General features: G+C 40.4%; 1 protein-coding gene across 1 annotated transcript in view; it reads right to left on the reverse strand.

Moving 5' to 3' along the window:
- Positions 1 to 1144: 1144 nt before the first annotated feature.
- slc9a5 (solute carrier family 9 member A5) overlaps positions 1145 to 24653 on the reverse strand; it is a 43937-nt gene continuing 20428 nt past the window's right edge. The window contains exons 4-16 of the mRNA XM_072671189.1: positions 23260 to 23338; positions 21759 to 21936; positions 16616 to 16836; positions 16160 to 16362; positions 14117 to 14206; positions 13378 to 13448; positions 12429 to 12555; positions 8357 to 8448; positions 8051 to 8177; positions 6301 to 6450; positions 5904 to 5976; positions 5608 to 5739; positions 1145 to 4329 (exon numbers count right to left, since the gene is read on the reverse strand). Of these exons, the coding sequence (XP_072527290.1) occupies positions 3800 to 4329; positions 5608 to 5739; positions 5904 to 5976; positions 6301 to 6450; positions 8051 to 8177; positions 8357 to 8448; positions 12429 to 12555; positions 13378 to 13448; positions 14117 to 14206; positions 16160 to 16362; positions 16616 to 16836; positions 21759 to 21936; positions 23260 to 23338 (2073 nt within the window). The 3' untranslated portion in view covers positions 1145 to 3799. The remainder of the gene's footprint in view (positions 4330 to 5607; positions 5740 to 5903; positions 5977 to 6300; positions 6451 to 8050; positions 8178 to 8356; positions 8449 to 12428; positions 12556 to 13377; positions 13449 to 14116; positions 14207 to 16159; positions 16363 to 16615; positions 16837 to 21758; positions 21937 to 23259; positions 23339 to 24653) is intronic.

Here is a 24653-nt window from a genome sequence, read left to right on the forward strand (position 1 = left end):
GTTCCATTTTTTACACTTACATTTTTGTGTAGACCTGGGGTGCATTTTTTCTTGTGTGCTAAATGCTTGTGGTGGGCCTAGAGCCAAAAAGACAACATTATTCAAATAAAGCAGGTTTCTAATTTAAAATTTTACTTTTTACAGCTTTACATTATAATTATATAATAACATAATTTAGTTCAATCTTAACTGTTATCAACAAACTATTAGACTAATAAGTGATACTGGTTTGAAATTATGTAAAATAATCAACAAGCACTAAAAGGTAAGCAGAATATACAATAAAAATAAAAATATATAATTAAAAAAAAGCAACATCATGTCCAGACCAGAACGTGGTCATCAGGACAAATTCATTTTTTTTTTACTCTAAATTGCTGAGATTATTATGATTCACGTATTTATTTTTTTTCTTTGTTACTTTTGTGGATTATATTTATTCTATTTTATTGATTGTTTTATGTATTTTAAACTGCTGACCTTTAGTGTTTGATTGATTATTTATTTCAAACCATTATCACTTATTAGTCTACATAGTTTGTTGACAAAGGTTAAAATAAGATTTAACCTCTTACCTCTCCAATGCTTACACTAAGGTGTATTATTCAGTAACTACAGGCCTTCTGTACAAACTGGTGGGCTATTCTTTGATCATAAAGGTTACACTTTAGGTCCGCTGGCGGTGCACCGACTTTTTAAGGGGTTAACTAGATTATATTATTTAGAATGACTTGTTTGCAGAAGCGCTGCCAGGGATTTTGGGTCCCACGACTCTAACAATTCTGCCAAAAAACTCAATTAATACATTTTTAGGGCCCCTGTCAGTCACAGGCCTTTAGAATCGGCCAGACCTTTCCCCCTCACATGGCGCCTCTGCTAGCTTGTGCCCAGCATTAAGACTTACCTAAAAAAAAGTGCATACATTTTTTTTGACATACTCTTTTGACTTTCCCTCAAGTGCAGTAGTTTTAGACCAATACCTTCACTCACAAATTAGAAAAAAAGACATTAACACAGTACCTATATGTTCCCTTATGTACAGTTTCTGTGTACTTTTTACATCCTTGACATTATGATACATTTTAGTTCATAAACTAGTGTAGTCTACACTGTAGCAATCAATAAACACACAGGACACACAGAGTACTTTAAGAAAGCTTTCCTCTCGTTTATTAACTTTGCTTCTGAACACTACCCCAAGTTTACATTTGGCACAGATACTCTTTGTCTAATTTCCATACAACACCCGATGGGTAACAGAGCTGACCCTTATGAATGAACATTAAAAATGTGCTGAAAGAGCTGCACATTCCGCTCTTACTGTAGTATGAATAAAAAATGAAGAAAATCAACATCCCAGGATACAAATGATGATAAGGATAACAAACCCAGCAAATGTGACATGGCTTGTGTGAGAAAGCACAACAACACTGAACTCCTGTACATCAACACCTTTGACATCAACAAGGCCCCTCATATACAGGACGGTTCAGGCTCGTTCTAAAGGCACAACATATTCTACACACACACAGAGACAGAACTTCACGGCAGACCGAAAGGATAAGTTAGCAGCTTGAACGTCATCAAATGTGAATTGTACATGGCTTTTGATCTTGAAGTGCAAATCATAAGCTTTGCATAATACTACTTTACATCAACAAGCCTAAAGGGGTCGCGAAGAGCCTTGGCCATTCATAAACACACATAGAGTGACACAGACTTGACTGCATAAGGCAACAAGAGACAGAACACATGTACAGACATTCATTTAGTTTTCTCTGATATGCTTTGGTCGTTAGAGCAATTCATTGTGAATTTGATGGTTTGATGACAGTTGCACACAATACAAGTCCCCCTTCGGCAAGATTTGATGGTTTAACAGCAGTTGTACACAATAAAAGTCCCCTTCAAAGCAATACTGAAAATAAATAAAACTTAAATGACATAGAGGACTACATTCGTAGGCCTAAACAATGCTAAATTGAAGTTCCAAGCGAGAGTTACACAGAACAAGACTACGTTTGCTTGATAAATCAGGCACAAAAGCTAGGTTAAAGGTAAAAACGAGAGCTTAAAGAAAGTGCTATGCTGAGGTCTCTTAAAGGGAAAATTAGGTCCTCTCTGATATTGTATCCCCCTCCCCCACATGACTATCATTACAAGTTGTCTGTCAGCTCATAACTACTTGCGTGTTAAAGAGATCATGCTGGCTTCATGGTGCATATCTACCTCTGTGGCGCCTAAGAGCACACAGTACATGGTATATATCCAGAGCTCCTAGTGTATGTGTGGATAGCGTTATTGAGCGGGCTGGCGTAGTGCCCATCATGAAATGAGACAGCAGGGACTTGGAGACGGGTCACATAGAGCGCTGGTTCCTTTTGGTCTTTGCGCAGAGCAGAGAGAGAGAAAGGGCTGCCTTTTCAGCCAAGGCTCCCTCAGAAAATGGAATTTGGAGGCTAACAGGGAGGCTTGGCCCGACTAAATGTCCCTCAGTCTCTTGCTTTTGTCTCATTTTTGGATGGACAGGCAGAGTCGAAGAATAGAGTTAAGCAAGTTAAGCCACGGCTGTTTAGCAATCAGACATTGTGCCAGTTTTCTTTCTTTTGGTCAGGTTTAGAAGGTGGGGTAACTGTTAAATAAGATACAGACACATCTAAAGGGCTCTGGTAAAGTGATCTAGACAGATATACAGTGCTGTGAAAAAAATCCTTCATTTCGGCATATCAGTCACATTTAAATATTATTTTTCAAATAATCAAATTAATGTCAATGCAAGATAAAGACAACACAAGTAAAGTCCTGACTTGAATCCCATTGAGATGCTGTGACAAGACCTTAAAAGCAGCAATGTGCAAGAACTGGTATTTATTGGGCTTCCCCTAAAGTTGGGAAGTGTAGTTTGTACTTTGGAGCAACCTAGAGGGTACACTTTACACATGCATTACTGGACAAGCTGTGAGATTCAGAACCTGCATCTTAAGTAAAGGAATCATGTGGTAGAGTAATATTACAGGGTTTTACACCAATATCACTGCATTACACAGTTCTTGTGAGTGCTGTTCAGACAGCTTTACCAAAGTTACATAGTGCAGTCTACAAGCTGAGCCCAGAGTGGCAATGGTAGCAGTGTTACTCTCCCTATTACAGGTCAGTGGAGCCTCAAGATGACTTAAAAGCTGTTATTTTAAAGAAGCTGGTAAAAATACTACATGAGTCTTCACTTAAGATGCAAAATATACCAATTCTCACACAAATAATAGACAATTAATGAGTGAATTGGTAATTTTTGTATCTTAAGTGAAAGACACTTGGGGACTAAGGTGGTGGAGTAAAATGTCATGAACGATCTGAAATATTTAAATGGGATAAATATGCAAAAACAGAAGAAACTGGAAAGGGGCCAAATCATTTTTCAGAGCACTGTATTTCAGAAGTGCTAATATCTTGATGTACATTTATTTAAAATGAAGAGAGAAAGAAAGAAAAACACATGGAAAGCAGAATGGCTTTCCCATGTATGAGGAACTGCCCTGTCCGAACAGGCTCTGAAACCGCAGCTGGTGCCAGTCAGCAAGTTATTACTTCTTAAAATCCAACCTGTGGAGTTTAACTTCCGTGCAGCCCTATGCTGACTTTTAAAAATATTGAAGTATTTTTTTGAGTGATGTAAAAAAAAAGAAATAGACCAAGCGGGAGACGCCTGAGGCTCTCATATGAGCCTGCAGGGAGGTGCAGTGGAGGCCCTGAAAGAGACAAAGAGAGAAAGAAAGGAAGGAACGTGAAGCAAGAAAGACTTCTACAGCTGTGTTGGTCCTCTGCTATGCGGCTCGCTGCCTGATGGTGGCGTTGTCACCAGACTCCGCAGGTAGACGCATGGGTTCCTCCTCTTCCCGGAAGGCAGTGCACCAGAAGGTGGCGGAGGAGGGGGCGGGGGCCTCAAAGATGGCATAAGAGGCTGCATTTCCTGCTGTTGCTGAGAGAGGGCACTCTCCTCCTCTTCATCTTTGCCCCCGGGGAACTGGAACTTGCTCCTGGTAGGAGGGGGAGGCGGCGCTGGAGGCCGCGGAGGTCCGCCCAGCCTGTAGAGGGCACTGACTCGTGGGTGTTGCGGCTCCTGAGGAACAGGAGGGGAGGCCAAGCTCTCCAGGGAGGAGATGCTCTGGTTCCAGGCCTGCTGCAGGTCTATGGGGATGATCTTAGTGGCCTCTACAGACACACATGGAGGAAGTGTGCCAATGCCTCCCTTCCACGGCAGGTTCTTCTCCCCGCATGTGGGAGAGGGAGGGGCGACAGAGGGACTCTGACACACCTCCAAAGCAGCTGGAACTGCAGAAAAATAAAGCATAAAAGATAATGTAGGCCTGGAAGGAGGTGTTTGTCTGGGGTTTTGCACTAGAGCTACAGATTTGCCTCAACTCACATCAAGCTGTTAAGTCATCTCAAAAAGACCTACTAATACGGCTTATGAAACTGTATGACAAACTTTAGGTGGCCGTCGGGTCACTGAAACCTAATTCACTGCTAGGTAGGCAGACTTTTCGTAGTATTTTGCTTTAATGACAGTATGCATTTGAGCTGCATGGATGCTAAAGCCTCTGATGAACAGATCTGGGCATAGTGGTTAAAGCAAAAGTTTTTAGTGACAGGGCTGTGGGTTCAATACCCAGGTTTGCCAAGCTGCCACTGTTGGGCCCTCAAGAAAGGCTCCTAACCTCTGTCAGATCTCAGTTTCTAAGCTAGGATATGCAAAACAGAAGAAATCTGTTGCATTGTACAATGATAATAACAGCAAAGGCACTTAATGTCACAAATTTGCTTACATTTGAATATTAAACTTGTATAATGTTTAATTTTTTCAATATTCTGTCATTTCCTGTTGTTCATTTCAGGATTTCAGTGTAGCCTTAGACTTTTAGAATCCACTGTCAATAAAACAGTAGTAGGGGCAGCCAGTCTGAAGTCTGAATTTAGTCTATAACAGTATGTCATAAGTCACATATGCAAGTGTATCTGAGATGAAGAGCAAGTGTGTTATGAATTAGGCGGGACGTTGCATTGTACTAACAGGTGTGTATAAAGTTCCTTTAGTTGTTACCTACATTGGCCTTGTAGCTACAAACTCTTGAATAAGTACATGTGAGGTAATGCTTCTTGTTAGTGAGGAAGATTTTCTTCTGTATAGCTCTTTCAAATAGACCTGGCTCATTCTCTATATGCACACAAGTATACACCAGCTCATTCTGAAATCAATGGCATTAATAAAGTTTATTCTGCTTTTATTGGAGTAACTCTCTCTACTATCCAGGAAAAGGCTTTCCACTCGATTTTGAAGCACTGCTGTGAGGATCTGATTGCATTCAGTGACAAAAACATTACTGAGGTCAGAATGTTAGGTGACCCTACACACCTCACCTCATCCCCAACTCCCCATTATACATCCCAAATATAGTTATATATTTATATATATATATTAATATAGTTATAGCTATTCTAATTAGTTAAATGCATTCATTAAAGAGGGGGATACACTAACATTTGGATCTAAAGTCCAAGTTGCCAGATATCATCACAAAAAAAAGACTCATTCAGGTCTTCACCCCTTACCTGATTTGGGTCGCTCCTTGGGCGTGTCTGTGGCTTTTCGGGCCACAAATGTGATCCCAACATCCTCATCTTTCTCCGGCTCTGAATGCTCTCCCTTATCCTCCTCAGATTGCAGTGGCACTACCACAGGGTCTGCAGACACATACATACAAATGCTATAGTCCACAATGACCACTTACACTCACTTCTAGTGTAATATACGTATACTTGGCGCTCCTGATTTAAAGATAGCTTATTAGATATTCAGAAATAAATAAATAAAAATAGTAAAGCTCTTATGGAACTACGTGGCACACCTTTGTCTTGCCAGCTGACGTTCCTTCTGGGTTTGTCGTTGGCATCTTGCTCCTTCGCATCTGAGCCTTTGCGCTGTAAAATAATGAAGAAAATAATGTGAAATCAGATGGTTGAGATAGGTCCTGACTTTATTTTTGACTTATCTCTCTCTTGGTCTCTCCTTGCCCTTTCAGCCTTCATGAAGACAGGCCTCTATCAATCACAGTGACTGTGACACGCACACACATGCAGTGTCCTTGCTCAGTTGACACATACACACATACACATGGCCTTGCCCTCGCTCTTTAACACCAGCTTGGCCTGCTCCATGAAGGACTACGGGCCTTCAGCTGAGTTTTTGTGGATCTGACCCTGGAGGTTAAGAGCAGACGCATATGGCGAAGAATGAGCTCTTGCCTTTTTCTGGCTGCGGTCCTTCTTGTGCCGTTTGTAGTGGGTGGATTTGAAGGACTCCAGGCGGTTTCGCATGTTCCGCTGGAACACCTCCCTCTCCTGCCTCTCTTGATCTCCCACTGTCATAAAGTGGCGGCTGTAGTGTGACTGGTACTGCAGGAGGACAGAGAGAGACACAGAGAGGGAGATTAAACATGTGGAAGTACTGTGGAAATCCATCTCTGACCTCACGATTCAAAGAGCTGTCAGTGATTTAAAGAGCTGTGATCGTTTTGATTACAGATGAAGACTGAGGGTGTTTATAGACACACTCTACTTGACAATCTGATGAAAATCCTAATCTCCCACTGTCACAAAGTGGCGGATGTAGCGCAACTGGTACTGGTAACATGTACACTAAGTAGTACTTTACATATCTACATCAATATTGGATTAGATTACTTGTAGCATGCAAGTACACTGAGTACCACTTAGTGTACCTGTTACCATGACAACAATCTAATTGTGTTTTTATGTATTTATTTTATTTATTTATTTAATTTTCTCCCAATTTGGTACTGCCAATTAACTCACTCGTTCACAACTCGGAATCAGAAACAGTTGTTTACATGGCTATTATTCCTTAACAGATTATAGGAGTGTATTTAGAATGGCCTTAATTGGACTAGTCTAGGCCTAAGGTGTATACATGAACGTCTTCTATTCCGACTGTATTAATCTATTAGTCCAATTATTTACAGAATATCGGGCTGCTTGTAAACATGGCTAGTGATGAAAGTGAGTATGTCTCAGAGGTGGCTGCTTCATTTAAGCACTTCATTTACACTATAAAAACAAGGTTATCCCATCATTGTGTCTAATTTACTATGACTTCTGGGTCTGTCTGTATATTATGTGGTAATAACAATAATATTAACAGCAATAAATTTATTAAATGCAGGAGATGGCTGTTATGACTTCAGTAGTTTACTTCTGTAGTAAGATCTAAAGACTTTAAATGAACAGTTGAAACCTTTTTAAAGGTTTAAAGATACCAAAGAATGCATTTATTGAGTGCTTTCAGTTGTTTGATGTATAAATAGTAAGTATGTGACTTAGGTTAGGGCGAAAAATGCCCAGACGTGATATTACAAACCTCTTTACAACCCTGTTATTTTGCCTCAGAATAAAACACTAATTTTCCTTTTGAAGAGTTTGTGGAAAATCAAAACAATAAGCTCTTTCACTGCATGGTTTACAGGCTCACAGAAACCACATATAATAGCATAGTTAACACTGTAACAAAACACTGTTATTATTCTTGAGTCTTACTGGATAGTGTTGCAGTCCTCTTGTTGTGTCTTGTTATTACTCTGTCAATACCTTAATATTTTAAATAAAATATAAACCCACAACATTTTCTAAGTTATATCATACCATTCCTACCCACTTCATAAAGCTGTGGTAGCTGTGGCCTAAAGATTAGAGAAGGGCTTGGGACTGCAAAGAAGCCAGATTGATCCCCTGGACCAGCAGGAAATGGGGGGTGTAAAGGAACAGGGCTTTCTCCTCCCTTGTCATTCACGTCTGAGGTGTCCTTGAGCAAAGCACCCAACCCCCTGTCTGCTCCCTGTGCACTGTGTGTGCCGCATGTTCACAGCTATGCAAGGTGTGAGAGGGCTTAACAGCATACCGCACATGGAAGTTGATACGCAGCTGTATGTGCACAAATTATGATCTGTATGTGTTTGTGTGTGTGTGCGTGTGTATGTACCCGTCTCCTGGGTTTGTACAAGTTTCCAGCCAGTACGTGATGCGTCTCTGTCTCCTCCTCTACCTTTGCACCAGGGTTTGTGTCAATCACCTGAAGGTCTAGACACACTCCGCTGCCGTTCTCCCTCCTGTAAAAACACACAAATCCAGGCAACAACACTTATGAACAGATCAATAATGTCCCCACTGCAAAACAGGAAAGCTATGGTTAAAGTGTCACAGTAAAAGTCAACGTATAATTAATATTATATTCTGCACACATATTACACAAGCAAACACACACAAAACACGCTGAGTCTGTACTTACAGGTAGTTGGTAACATTGGTAGCCTCAGGGAAGGACGTTCTGCTGGCCATAGATGGCAGTGAGAGTCTAGCAGAGGTCAAAATGTTTCCACCCTGACACACAGACAGAGAGGAGGTAAGAGGCCAGTGGCTATTTTTCACTGTGCATTTGTATGTGTGTGTGTGTGTGTGTATGTGGTTGTGTAGGTGCTTGGATGTACATGTGGCCTCCATTTAGAGTTCAAGGCTATCAAGCCTATTTATAGTCCTTTGTAGAAATGGACTGATCTCTGAGATAATGGATGTCTCAGGCAGACAGTAATATGGGACAGGCGTCTGCACCTTACTCACAACAACACACACACACACAAACACACAGTTCTGGCATATTGCTTGGTAATCACTCCCGACATGGTTAATCCTGGTGGTTTAAACCACTGCACGCGTCTGTGATTTCTCTCAGCACTGTACAACCTCATACAGGAATGAACACATCTCAGATAACAAAGATCAAGATCCAGTAATATCGAAACTGAATGAAAGCTCAGTGTAAAAGCAAAAATAATCTTAGTTGAGCAAATTAATTCCTAAAAAAAGTCAAGAAAGAAGAAAGAAAAGGCCAGGCTACACTGTAAATACTGGAACTGCAGGCCCAAGTCAGTACAGTCCATATATGGAAACTAAACTGCAAACAACCTGTAACTTGTTTTTGTGAACCAGCACATGGGCATACTGTATGTCCACTTGTATGGCCACAGGAGATTTTATGACATCACATTCTAAATCCATAGGCCCCTTGCAGCTATGTCAGAGCTATGTCAGCACTTGGTGACCCCGCTCTGTAACTTTACATGGTTTGTGGCTCCTAAACGCTTCCACCCTTTAATAATACCAGTCACATTTGATGGTGGGATATCTAGGATGGAAGAAATTTGTCAAGTTTTGACTTTTTTTTTTTTTTTTTTTTTCATTTTATTTTTGACCCTTATTTCATGGGTGGTCAGGAAAAAAGAACACATAAATGTCTTTCACCATCCTGCTATCCGTGTTGCTAATATTATATGGGTTAACTCTGCCCAGGAAGCTGAGTGCTACAAAACTCAAGGCTGTGGGAAATGGCATTCTTTAACCTTATGAGCGCTGGAGGACAATTTCTATCAATTCCCCCTTAAATTTTTCAGACACATATTTGATCCATCACTAAACTCCCAACAACCAGTAACTTGTTTTCATGAACCAGCACATTTACATACAGTATGTCAGGAGCTTTTATGACATCCCATTCTACGACCATAGGCATTAATATGGAGTTGCCCCCATCCACTGCTGTCAGAGCTATGTCAGCCATTTACGACCTCGCTGGTTTGTGGTGCTTAGTGCATAGTGTTGCGTAGTGATACCGCGGCAAAAATGTCCTCATTTAGAAATGTATTGAATTATCAGAGAAGAACTCCAGACCTTCAGAGGGCCTTCAGAGAATTACCTAAAAACAACACCGTTATGTGATTTATTTAACAGAGATAGAATAAAATAATGCATAAAATTACAATATGCAATTATCATTATTACATACTTTTCATATTTCAATTATTTTATTTTTAGTAAGACACAAAGTGGTTAAATTTTTGAAATGGCAAAAAAACAAAAGTTAGGCCTCAAGGATCTGGACTGAAGAACTACTTTTTTTAGATTAATGCAAGTTCCTAATAACTAGGAATGAAGGAATTATCCAATCACGTTGTGATTAACATTCGTTTCTGACACTGTAGACCATCTGGAAGTTTAATACAGGTCACTGACTAAATACGGCAACCGAACCGAACCAGAACCCAGTCAGCTGTTAGAAATGAACTGCAGCATACAAGGTCAAATGCAGCAATGCTAGTCGAATGTGATGCTAAGAAGTAACAAACATTTGGGAGGAGGAACATGCCTGAAGCCCCTCTTCCCAATCTAACGTCCTTTAAATACCATCTCTACCTTGTTAACGTGTCCATGACAAGTTTTTGCAACCCTGCACCATCCCGTCTCCTCCCTTCTAACTCTGTCATCTCTCATTTCTGGCTCCACTTACTAGAGAGGGTGCGACTGGCTTCCCACCACAAGCTAAAGCCGCCTGAAGTTCAGCCCAGCCTGACGTTCTTGAAGTTCTCTCCGCTCTCTTCCCAAATCATCATATGCTGATGACATATGGTCCGTACCAAAGTGAGCACATGTGGGGTAAATGAAAAAAGGCTACTTACTCAGAGCCATCACTTGTTTTTTTTTTGCCTGAGGGAATCAGCAGGACGTCTTTGTACATGAGACTGTATTTTCATTGAGAAGAACATTGTTCATATGATCTGGACAGGATCAACAATGGAAAAGTCTTGGTGGATATAAAAACTCTAAGCTCAATAAATGCTCATTAAAACCCAGACAGTGCTGTTTTTTTTACTAAAGAGATCCAATGTCTACTAAATGGAAAAGGAATTGGATAAAGGTGGTTTGTTTTTTTTAACTGCCCACCTATTTGAACGTGAGCCCTGTTTTCAGGTCTCCGTCTCTCGAGCCTCCTAATGCAATTCAGTCCTCTCACAGGATTAATACAAATCTGAATACCAGCATTCACTCTCATTATCACCCTCCTGGGGGCCTCCACCACTCTCTCTCTCTCTCTCTCTCTCTCTCTCTCTCTCTCTCTCTCTCTCTCTCTCTCTCTCTCTCTCTCTCTCTCTCTCTCTCTCTCTCTCTCTCTCTCTCTCTCTCTCTCTCTCTCTCTCTCTCTCTCTCTCTCTCTCTCTCTCTCTCTCTCTCTCTCTCTCTCTCTCTCGCTCTCTGATGTCAGCATGGTTGATCTGTATCTCTTGAGACTATGTTCAGGTAGCAGAGTCTCGCTGCAAAGCCAGAGCTGGCAGAGACACTTCGGCGTCAGTGTGGACAACAAAGGAGAGGATTATCCTTCCCACTCCAGAGCCAGAGAAAAGGAGAGAGGGGGGTGTGGGATGGCAGAGCCTGCTTTTACTGCTGAACACAGCCAGAGAGATCAGAGAGATCTAAGAATCTGTTGCTCCTCCTTTCTACAGAACCAAAAAGAGAGATCCCCTCTGCATAGACATTGATAGCACCTATACAGATAAATAGGTTCCTCCTCCAGTTCCCTGGAATGATGGTGCTCCAACCAAATACTTCTGGGAAGATTGTTGCTGAATGCAATCAAATCCTCAGTGCTCCAAAAATTAGTAGAAAGTCTTTTCTGGACAGTAGAGACAGTTATTCCAACAAAAGCAGAATAAACTCATTTTTTGACCTTGATTTCAAAAGAAATAATGAATGGACAGGTGTCTCAATACTTTTGTCCATATAGATTTGGACCAATAGCAATCAGATTTGCTTGCATTAAAATGAGCTGTTCAGATGAGCATGTAAAACCAGGCTATTATCCTCAAACTGTTCAAACATACCCCTCAGGAAGAAACACACAGCTCAACTCAGATTTATGATTGGATTAGATTGGATTTAGTATTTTTGGTTTCTGCTGATAACAGACTTACCAATATCCATAAATACTAATATGCCATCTCTATACAGTAGCAATTTCTGCAAAGCACATGGCTGTCATCCAGGTCTATTGATGAAGCCTGTCTGAATAAGGCGTCCTATAAGAGAAATCTTCACATATCACTTATCCCTTATCCCTTATGGAGGCATGCTTCCACTTGAGTGAGAGCAGTTGACTTTACTGTACTGAGTGAATTCAACTGAGACTTGTGACGTACTCAGCTGAGACCATGTCGATGTATTGAAGAGGAGCACCACCTAGTGGTCTTGAGTTAGAGTGCATCCTTTTTCCTCTTGGAAATGTAATCCAGGTAAATTACAAGCACTCTGTTTATTTTAACCCCAGTTTATTCATACTTGATTCCTCCCAGTAGGTTTACCCCATCACACATGATGCTAGCTCTCACAAACATTAGCTCCCTTTCACATATGATGCTAGCTCTCACACACGTTAGCTCTTTCATTTTGATTTGATTCAGATTTTATTTATTTATTTTATTTATTTTTTGTTTGTCTTATAATTGTCCTAATAATAAGACAGATAGGATCTTTACCTGATCGATAACACTGATGGCGTCTCTGATGTTGATTTTCTGATACGCCTCCCACAGTTCACTCTTACGATACACAGACTTGCGCATCAGCAGCTTACTCAGATAGTTCTTATCAAACTGCTCCCACCTACAGAGTTAAAGAACAGACAAGATCAGAACAATCGTATTTATTGATATTTCTTCAATACAAATCTGAACAAAGGTGCAATTGGGCAAACAATTAAATACTCGAAACCTTTAGTATTTTATTTAAATAAACTAGCACCAAGCTGACACCAAGCAGATACTGCACTGATAGATAGATAGATAGATAGATAGATAGATAGATAGATAGATAGACAGACAGACAGATAGATAGATAGATAGATAGATAGATAGATAGATAAATAGATCACTTTATTTATCCCACAGGGAAAGTCATTTTTTTACAGCAGCAAAATCAAACAAGAGAGCAGCATAATAAAGACACTTAAAAAACTGTGTAACTGTGTATCAGTATAGAATGGCAACCTGAAACTAAACACAAATTTGATGTACAGTGCCCTCCTTAATGTTTGGGACACAGATATTGATTAAAGTACACATTCCAGACTTTAATTTCATTTGAACATATTTCTGTTTCATGGGCAGTTTCTTTTTGTCACCTTTTAGTTCTTGCAATCACTCTAATCTTGGTCTCATCTCGTCCTTTTTTCAGAATTCTGGATTTATTATAATTTTTTTTGCAAACTGTAATCTGGCCAATTCTGTTTAAGTGGTTTGTATATTGCACTGTAGCCTCTGTAGCATCTGCTTTTGGCGTAGTATGACAGACTCCAAAGGCAATGGAACACACCTGAGTAACACCTGTGAAGCCATATGTCCTGAAATGAGGGGAGCTGTGCAAAAAAGGGTTATAATTTCAACACATTCAAACATTATGGAGGGCACTATAGAGAGTGGAACTCACTTGTCTCTCCAGTGATGATATCCATTCAGACCAGCAATGTCTTCAACTGCAGCCAGAATGTGATCAAAGGCCTAAGGAAAGAGAGAGAGATAAAGAGTAAGAGGCATAGCCTTTCTATATGTTCCAGACTAGAGGACTTCCAGCCACTCCTCAACATCAGTTAAAATCAAACCGGATCCGAGAGAACAGTAGCTTAGCTTAGCGTATCTTAGCAGTTGACAAGTGTAAAGTATTTTAACGTCTCTTTCAGTCAATGAAGCTCTCTCTCTCTTTTTTATTTGTGCAGCGCTGCTCTATCTTTAGCCGTGGTTCCAGCATGCTCAGCAGGTCTCTCTAAGCTTGCACGCAGGAGGATGCATGACATTCAGAACTAGAGTCGAGGATGGTGGCTAGCAGGGCTTTTGAGACCCCCTCCTCCTTATCTCCTACGGGACTGTCGTTAGAGAGAGAAAATGGTGTCTGTCTTTCTCTGAGTGTGTGTGTGTGTGTGTGTGTGTGTGCGTGTGTGTGTGTGTGTGTGAGTGGTAGCAGGGGGCACCCTGGCCAAAAAGAGCTCTGATGATTAATTAATAGCCCGAAAAGTCTTACAGTCTCTATCAGTCCTGCATAGTTCACCTTTAACTGCAACTTCTGCTTCTAGATCTTCTGATAAAACACACATTTCCACAACAAGGTCAACATTAGAGAGAGAGAGAGAGAGAGAGAGAGAGAGAGAGACATCAGTCTTATGTTGACTCACCCGCTCATGGATCTCCTCATTAATGGTTGGTTTTCTGTTAGTGCTCCGAGGAACCTTCAGCCATTTCACCAGAGGCTTGATGGTCAGGCCCTGTGTCACAGACACAACAGGTCAAACATCACTTACATAATCCATCCTGACATTTTCCTGTGTCACTGTATCTGTACAATCTATACAACATCAACTGTGCACGTCAACACCTCAGATTAACTTCCACTCAGTACATTAGGTAATTATTTTTTTCCCGAAGGTCACAAAAATGTCAGAATTTATGTCTCTTCATGCTCTGATTCCTTTTGCTGTCTGGAATCCAGGCTTACTCTAGAAAGGCTGCTAGCTGTGAATACAAGCTTGCAGCCAGTTAGCATTAGCAAACCAAGTCATGCTACATGTTTCTTAAAAGACTAGATTCCATTCATTTTTAGCTACCAGACTTTAAGTGAACCCAGCTAATCCCAGCCAATACACTTATGTGGGGCTCACATGGGTTGATCATGGGCTAGGTGGAGGTGGGCATGGGCTCTGAGTGGGTTTGTACAGGTTGTTACCAGGACCCAGAAGGGCTTCATGGCTTAATCTCACATGTGTTCCATTGAGGCCCTGAGTGCAGTGTACACCCCAGATGGGGCCCATGTTTAACTCATCCTGGTCCCAGCACTGACCCTGGTGTGCATCCCTATGTGAGGTCAACATGGAACCCGTGGACAAAACCTTTTGGCTAAGTACAGGTGAGAAACATTCTCCTATCAGTCAGATCCATGTAATAAAAAATGAAAGTAGCAGCCCCATCATCCTTTTCAGCATTTATAAAATGTGGGTTTTCTTATCAAGCAACTACTGATCCAAAGTGTGCACACTCAAGAATCTGAAGTTAAATTAAAGCCATCACAGAATTTAGCCTGCCAACCTCAATCAAGAAAAGTGCATTCTGAACCATAGCCCTGGAGACCCACATGATACAGCAGTGTGAGAAAGTGACCGCTACTGTGGACTGTCAGATATTTCTGACTTGGCTGTACGAGGTGCAAGGCTGGCCTTGGGCGATAATGGCCTTTTATTGTAGCTTGACAGGTGAGTGTGATGGTGTTTGGTTTGCCACCTGCTGAAAAATACACTGCATGTGTTTCTTACTGACATTCAGTTCTGCTCAGTGAGGCATGAGACCACAATAAAAAGCTTACTGCCACAGGCCTGACAGATAGTGAGAGATATGTGTGTGTGTGTGTGTCTGAGACAGAAATATATTTTTTAGAATGCTGCAGACACACATACATATATTTAATGTAGCACAGGCCAGGAGCAATGCATTCAGAAAAGCTGGCAGACACCACAGCCAGCAATGATGATGAAGGGGAGAATTAGATTGGGGACTTGGGCTATATCAGCTTTTCCCATCTGATACCAGCACTGGCCAGAAGTGTGTGTACGTGTGTATGCACAAAACATAATCTCCATAAATCCCTCATAATTATTTCAGACCATAAGTGACTATCATGATAATTTATCACTGCATAGTAAAAAAAAAAACAACAACAGGCAACTGTTGCCAGGCAATTAAACACAAACACTGTGAGTGTGAAGTAATGGTTCCTCAAACATGGTGGAACCTCAAGTGGAGAACTATTTTTTAAATACTGAAAAATGTAAAATGATGCCTGCTCCGCTGCCAGCAGTAATGTCTTAGTGAAAAGACTTTTGTTCACAGCATCTGTCTGTCTGTCTGTCTGTCTGTCTATCTATCTGTCTATCTGTCTGTCTGTCTGTCTGTCTGTCTATCTATCTGCCTGCCTGCCTGTCTGTCTGTCTGTCTGTCTGTCTGTCTGTCTGTCTCTGTCTGTCTATCTATCTGTCTGTCTGTCTGTCTGTCTGCCTGTCTGTCTGTCTGTCTGCCTGTCTGTCTGTCTGTCTGTCTGTCTGTCTGTCTGTCTGTCTATCTATCTATCTATCTATCTATCTATCTATCTATCTATCTATCTATCTAACCTATGTTGCATGCAGAATCCTATATGTTTCTAGAGAATATACAAAATGTGTGAGAGTTACCTGAAACATGACCGTGAAGAAAACCACTACTATGGTGGTAGCAACAAAGTAATCCTTCGCCTTCACCTGCTCTCCATCCAGTAAGACCACCAGGGCAAACGCCACAGCCCCTCTCAGGCCACCATACGACATCACCACCTGGTCAATCTTTTCTAGTGGAACCAATCTGAACTTATTCAGTAGCCAGGTCTGCCCAACTACACCTGCATAAACACATACATCAGACATATGCAACATACTCAGCAAAAAGTACAGTAATGATATTACCTAAAATTACCTACACAATATGGACAAAAGAATTGGGACACCTGCCTTCTGTTCTGAAATCAAGGGTATTACAAAAAGGGTTTATCCTGCTTTTGGAGTAGCCCATATGACTACCCATATACAAACAAAACTAGGCCTAACCTGTCTTCAGGAAACAGTCTAAAGATAAAGAGGATGCTGATAACTCACCCATAGCTCTGAAGACAAAGATGAAGATGAGGGTGCACGAGATAAGGCCAGTATCCCAGGCCCATTTAGACTTATCCACAGCTGAGATGCCAAGGAAAATAAAGATGATTGTCTCAGCAATGCTGGCCAGAGTCTTCATCGTGTATTTCACTGTAGTGCGGGACTTCTGGGAAATGTTGGCCTCCACATACTTGTTGCAGCCAATGCCACAGAAGGTCATTCTATGGTTATAGACAGCAAAAGGAATCACAAAAAATAGATTGATCAAGACCCAGACACAATATTCAAGTGCACCAGCTGATGGAGACATACAACCAAGTAACAGTCTCAGCAAAGGACCTCATGTCATTTACTGGCTCATTTTAAATACTGTCAGTTTTCTATCAAAGCTCAGCAATATTCAGGCATAACTATGCAGTGTGAAATCATTTGCAAATGAGAGAACATTTTCAGTGACTAGTGAAGCTAGTGAAGAAAAACATAAGAGCAAAAGTTCCATTCAAAAATTTTGATTCACTTACCAGTTATAGCATACTCATGAAATACACAAGATTCAATCATTTGGAATATAGTAAATTATATAAATAATATATATAATTAAATATTAATACATATATATCAAAGTATTCTTATTATATATATATGAATAAGAATATTTTGATTGTAGATGAAAGTTAAGATAAAATTATGCTATGGGCCAATTATTATATTAACTTTAGTACAGAATGACAAACAAAGCTGTAGATGATTCAAAAAGTTGCGAAACATCAGGGATTGTAATAGTGAATATTTAGTAAAGCTAATTTTTTAATGACTTTCATTACATTAAACTATTTGTCACTGAAGAACATAACAATACTCATAAACAATATATAATATAAAATAAATAATAATATTATATAGTTTATTACCTTAAAAATACATTGCAGTTATGATAGCAATCTAAGAAATAAAAATAGGTTATCTGTCTGAAACTTTTTATATCTTATTTTATCTCTTTTTTATATCTTATTAAATCTCTTGAATCTTGAATGTGTATTGTTAGGTTATGAATCCTAATGTAGAGACAATATTGTGAATTGTTTGATAACTGGTTTAGCATATCCTGTGGAGTTCCACAGGGTTCTATTTTAGGGCCTATGAAACTGATCATAGTTATGACAATAATTACGTTTTGGAAGTGAAGAGAGTGTCTTTACACACCGAGTCTGAGGGGGTTCTCTAAAAGGTATATCGCGACTAGAATAGAAAATAGAGCTGGAGTTTATAGCTCCAGTTTACAGGCCTACTTGCTCTTTGTCCATACGTATATCGACAAATCACTCCACAGCAGCAGAGCTGTTTACGTTCCATATAATCCTCATCCATTTACAAAGACTACAGCCTCAGGCGTCTGTTAGTCTGTGTTCCTCATCTCACTCGGCAGCGCTCAGTGATTTACTTGGAATTCTGAACAGAGCAGCAAAAACAATACTGAACTCAGCGTTGGAGAAATCACCCCTGAGATCTTAGATGACATTTCATCGTAATGTTTGTCTGTGGATCCATGTTTAAAACAGAAGCACTTGTTTTTAGGGCTGCACTGCTTTAAATGTATTGAATGTAATAATTGTCCATAAGGTGGCGCTCAATGTGTTGTTTAAAGCAGCATTAAGCATGGATTGTCATTTCTTGCTCACGGACCCCCTCTACGGTCGGGAAGTATAATTTGCACTTTGAGCCACCCCTAAAGAACATGTTTTACACATGCATTTCTAGACAAGCTAAGAGATACAGCAACAGAAGCATGTGGACTGAGGCGTTGTTCTGCTCTTCTCTAAAGTTCCACATAATGTTGATTTAAAGACGTGAACAAGGAGCAAGTCTTTTTGAGGTCTGAGGTTTTAAATCGCCAGTAGATTAAATTGTCATTTCTCACTCTGCTCAATCTTTCACCCAAGCTTTATTCTGCAGCCTTCAGGTTCCTTCTTTTATTTATTGGGATTAATAATGTCATTCCTTCAGCATAATCTCATTATGTGATTTCTCACTGCCATGGAAACTGTTTGATGGAGTTTGAGCCAGACTCCAGGATATTGCCTTGACACAGAGAGACTATATTGCAGTTCTGTGCAAGAACTGACCACAAATCACATGCAGTAAGTTTGTGTACCTAATTCCCTGGTAAACGAAAATAAATGTATCACATTTAGAGCAGTGGAAACTGTTCTCTGGAATGATGGAACTCCATTGGGGTTGGGGACCGGGTTTCCCCAAAGCATCTTAACACAAAGATGATTCTTAAAGTGCTGAATCAGCATAACACTGAACACTCTCTCTACCTGTTAATATGATCGTTAATGCAAGATGGATTGGGGAAAATAAGCTCTGTTTTGTTCAGTTGTCTTCCCTTATAATCTCCAGAGGCTTGTCTCATGTAAATATGTTGAAAGTGAAGCAATTATAACTGCTAAAAGCAAAGCTGACAGCGCTGCCTCAGTGGTGCTTTTGTCATTATAATCACCTCATATTCATCATGTTTATGGAGCATGACAAGAGTTCCTCTGAAAAGAGCTATTTTTTACATACCTGGCTGTTTGCCACAAACCCTATGAAAAGGGTAGCTAGCTGATTGTTGGGCAATTTAGAGTATTTTAGAGTGTTTTAGCGTCTTGATTTTATATGTTCTATAAAACACAATAATAGCTGATGACTTAATATCCGATGACTGATGACTGCAATTTGCCAAAAAAATGAAAATGTGACCTGAAATGTGTCTCTGTTCGAACATTGACCCTGATTAGTCCAAGAGCAGTTTATAGTCTGTAATCCTCTACATAATCTGCCCTGGCTCAGATAGGGTGTTATGAGTTGCCATGTAACCCAGTAAAAAGTGACCAACCAGAGCTCCCGAGTGGCCCAGCTATCTATGCGTTGGTCCAATCATCAATCATAGGCATTCGTGGCCAGGAATCCTAGAGAGCATTATTGGCCTTGCTCTTACGGGGTGGACAGAATGGCCCTCTCTCTTCCCCTATCACTCAGTGCAATGCTAGTCAACTGTGTCTGTTAGCTGATGTGACAGAACTGGCAGGTAGTGCTCTCCCTAAAGCATGTTCAACTGTCCAATGACATTGCATTATTTGCAGTTTTAAAAAAAAGATGTGGTGGCTGACATAATATAACTCAGAGGAAGCACATGCTATCCTCCTAGCATTGGCTTCATTGTGTGATAGGGAGAGCTCTAGCTACTGGGTGGGAATTAGAAAGTACTGAAGTGAGGAGCAAAATCCTGAGCAGGAAGAAGCAGAAAAATAGATGGATAGATAGACAAATTGGGAGGAAAACTGGGAAATAAGGAATCTGAGATAGAAAAGAAGTTTAAAGTCAGCGATGCCAATAAAATCCTGTGCTGTGACACTATGAGTAAAGTGAAAAGAACAATAAGAAATCTGCAAATTTGATTAGCATTATATAATTGTTAAAAACATCATTAATGCTAATCTGCAAAATCACAATATCAATATGCTGGTAGTGAAGATCTTTCACCCAACACCCTCACTGAGGCATGGACTTGACAAGACATAGCCAGCCCTAGCTTTTCTTCTATGGGATCGGACCAGACAAGCTAGCTTTTGCTCCCCATGCACATTAGTGACCTTTGGTTGCACATGACCCTGTTGCTGGGTCACCGGTTATCCTTCCTTGGAGCATTTTTGTTTGGTACTGACCACTGTATACCAGAAAACCCCCATAAGACCTACCAATATTGGAGATGTTCTGACCCATTCTGTCATCTAGCCATTACAGTTTGGCCTTGTCAAAAATAACCATGAGACTCGAACATTTGATTTGAAAACAAGATGTACCCAAATTTCTGACAGTTGGCATATCTGAAATTGGGAACAGCATCTGGATATGACTGCTGCTTAGCTGACGTCAGACGTGCGGAATTTCATCTTTAGCTTGTGCTGGTACAGGTTTTTTGGCAGACACTCTGTGCACTGTACTGTTCTGCAGCATCTGTGTCCTTGGGGCCATGTGTGTACTATCAAGACAGTGTCAGTCGAAAGGAGCATTTCATTACATGCAATGTGAAATCAGATGGAATTAGAGCAACATTTTCCAGATACTGCATGAAATGAGTATCTGGAACTGCATTTAATGACCTTACACTGGGACTCTGGAGTAAGCAAATGCTGACAAAAGGAGCATCTCTAACATCTGACAGTTGTGGCAAAAGAAAACAAGGAGGCAGGAAAATTATGCGTAGTAAAGTATACCTCTTCCAAGCGAAAGATTTTCTCTGATATTTTAAATGTATAATCCAGACCTTAGACCAGATGTTTAGAAATCATGCATTATGAGTAGAAATGAGCGAGGACATCTGAATCTGCAGGTAATTGCTTAAAAAATGTATCAGCACAGCATAGATTTTAACAGTATTTTAAACCGATACTGTATTTACCGAAGATGTATTTACTGTACACACAAGGAGCAAAAGAATAAAGATTGTTTAGGTGATGCTGGACTACTGTGCTAAAATATCTGAATTTTACTCACTTTACTACATTTAAAACCCTTAATAAATAAATAAAAGACCCCCCATCTGTGTATCATGGGTTCTTTTCATATTAAATTGAGAATTCAAAATCCGGAGGTTTAATTTTTTCGCTCTTTGTGTCTAAATGAATAATACATGGATTAGGGGCCTGCTACTGACTAATTAATTGACTAACACATGTTGACTAATTTACTGACTAATACTTTGGCGCCATTCTCAGCTTCATTTGGCAGCACATACACACATTCCTGACACAAACTTACCAACTTGCTTTTATCCTACCCCTCGTTCCTGACCTTGTCTCTTCCACTGTCTTTCTTCCTTTATCTACCTTTCTCCTTCCTCCTTGCAGAGGGAGAGTGACAGGAGTGAGAGCCAGGGTGAGAGACTCTGACTCTCACTCTCTGATTCTCACTCTCTGTCATTCTCTCTCTGCTTTTCCTCTATCAGGCCTGACTTCTCAGTCTTTCAGCTGTCACTCAGCATATACAAGTGCTGAGCCTACATACACACATCAGTTTGCTCTCTTCAGAGTAGTGAGACTGATCGTTCTTTCAGATTATTTATGTGTGTGTGTATGTGTGTACGATCTGCACTCACGAGAGGATGGCAGAGAGAGAGAAGAGCTCAGCGGTCAGGTAAGCCAGGTACACCAGCAGAAAGATGAAGAGCGGCTCGATGATCCGCACCTTCTTGGTAAAACGCGTGATGAAGGCCAGGATAACGGCAAAGATAAGCCCCACCATTGTCCCACCGATGCTGACAATGAGGAAGGAGGCTGAGGAAAAGGCATGGGCAAGACTTACTCCTGACAGAACTGAACAATTAATGGGGTTTAAAATATAAAAATCAACCAGCTGGATTTTACAAATACAAAAAACAACAGCAAGTCTACAAGACCTAATGCATTCAAATCCTATGTTTTAATAAGGTATTAGGGTGACTATGACACTGTTTCTTTCAAGCCTTATTAGTGGTGTTCAAGGACATTGTCCACCCACAGCTATTTTTCCATTCATTTTGATCTAGTAGACTTAAACCACAGGTGGGGATTCCGGCTTTCGATCATGCTCATCTCTCAAGGTTGTGCCAGGGCCTTTTTGTCATCTCAAGGCAAGGACAAGGTATTGTGCTTAAGACAAGCCTGAACACTGGCTAGAACTACAAACTACTATTACTTCAAAATTCCAAAGGATTGGTTAGTCAGTGACAACTAGGAAAAATATGAGCAGGTGGACAAAAAACTACCCTTGTTAACTTTTAGTAAATATCACATATAGAAGCATTTACCACAGCATAGTTAAATAATGAGAACTACAACAGGGCCGATTACACTAAACAGCCCAGCACACAAGCAAAAGCTCTAGTCAAACCTGGCGAGGTGGAAAAACATGACAAGAGAGAGGATATGGTGTTGTTGATATGGTAGTAGAGCACATCCTCTCCAGACTCTGCTGGTTGTGGGAATATGGGTTGCTATGTGAACCTGGCCTTGTGACCGCGGCTTTTCCCATGCCAGCATCAGGTGGGGAGCTCAGACTCGCACCCGACAAAGCGAAAGCTGGGGAAAGCAGGCAACTCATGTGCTAAAAATCTGTGCTAAATCTAACTTCCCTTCAATGTCTCTGACAACAAACTGGAGTACCTCAGCTGAACCAAACTGATGCAAAACAGCCATCAGAAAGGAAACAACTGGCTTGTTTTTTGTTTTTTTTATAGCCGGGCAAATGACTTAATTACTCAATAACCACATTATCTGGCATATAAAATATGCTAATGATTAAATGCCTTCAGAAAAGTATTTGACAGGTAGTGCACTTTACCAGACAGACGGCTAAATCCATGTTAAGCTGGACTTGGACATGTAAACAACAGAAAACACAGTCTGTGATTTTAATCGCTTATACTTTAACATGCTGGCATCCTTACTGACGAGGATGAGGACCATGCATTTTCCTTAAGAGCTCAGGGTAATTTTCTGACCCTATGATGAGTCAATAAATGAACACTTATGAAAAGAGGGTCAGTCTAAAATGACAGTAATGGGACTTAACTGACCTACTCTGACTACTGGGAGGAAAAGAGCAAGTTCTCAACTCACCAACTCCTTTAAAATAGTCTGCTGTTTGGACATTTCCTGGGCCCACCTCCACAAAGGAGATGTAAACCTTATACAGCACCTACAGAACAGCGGCAGAACAGAAAGAGAAACAACATGTTAGATTTAAGTTTAACATAACAAAATAACCATCACACTGATTTATGGCCCTCAACTGTACATCACACTGACATAAGAGGGATCTTTTAATTCATCACTTATGATACGTTTTAGAAAGTATAGTCTTATATTCAGATGGGCTTCATCAATAGAAAACAGATGCCTATGCTTGTGTAATACTGTCTGTGGCTCTGAGTTACAGATGGACAGGAGACTTGACAAGCCCACACACTGACCCCATTAGATGCTAAAGTAGTGGGAAAGTAGGAGGATGGATGAATGGATGGGTGAGTAATAAACAAATGGATGAGTGGATTGATGGATAGCTTTTTGGATGGATGGACAGATGAGTAAATGATGAATGGAAGGGTTGATGAGTAAATTATTGAATGAGTGTGAAAGGATGGATAGATAGATGAGTAAATGTGGGGAAGAAAGGATGGACAGAGGCATAAAAGATGAACGGATGGATGGATGGATGGATGGGTAGATAAATAAGCATATAGAGGGATGAATGAATGAATAAGTTCATAGACAGAGTTAGTGGGTGAAAAAATGGATTCATGAGTAAATGAACAGATGGATGGATTGATGGAAGGAAGGGCAAATGGATTAGATTGTCAGATGCATGAATGGATAAGTGAATTGATGAATGTGTGGAACTATGGTCAAATGAGTAAATAGATGGATGGATGGTTGAATAAATAAATGGATGAATGAGTGAATGCATAGCTGGATTTGGTAGGTGATTGGATGGATGATTGATGAGTAAATGGATGGAAGGAAGTATGGGTGGGTGACATGGAACAGACAATTTCATGATACATGCGATATTTTGTCATGCAGACAAAATGCATTGGTGGTGACAGATTCTTATAAATTACTATTACTGCTAATTAAACAGCAATTACACTCTGTATAATTAAATGTGCAGTTAGTGTTCTTTAGGCACTGACAATACCCACGATACGCTCGCTTCTACCATGCTAACAAAAATCACGATTTTGATAAAATATCATCATGGTGGGATGGCTGCTTAGGTGGATGGATGGATAAGTATATGAATGGATGGATGGTTAAACAGATGAATGACTGAGTAAGTGAATGGATGAATGTATTGATGGATTTGGTGGGTTATTGGACAGATGGAAGGACGGATGGATGAATTGAATGGATGCACATCAGAATGAATAGATAAGTAAATGGATGGATATGTGGAAGAATGGATGGCTAAATGACTAAATAATGAAGAGATGGGTGGACGGATGGTGTGGATA

This window comes from Salminus brasiliensis, chromosome 25 (assembly GCF_030463535.1).
Source record: "Salminus brasiliensis chromosome 25, fSalBra1.hap2, whole genome shotgun sequence".
NCBI lineage: Eukaryota > Metazoa > Chordata > Actinopteri > Characiformes > Bryconidae > Salminus > Salminus brasiliensis.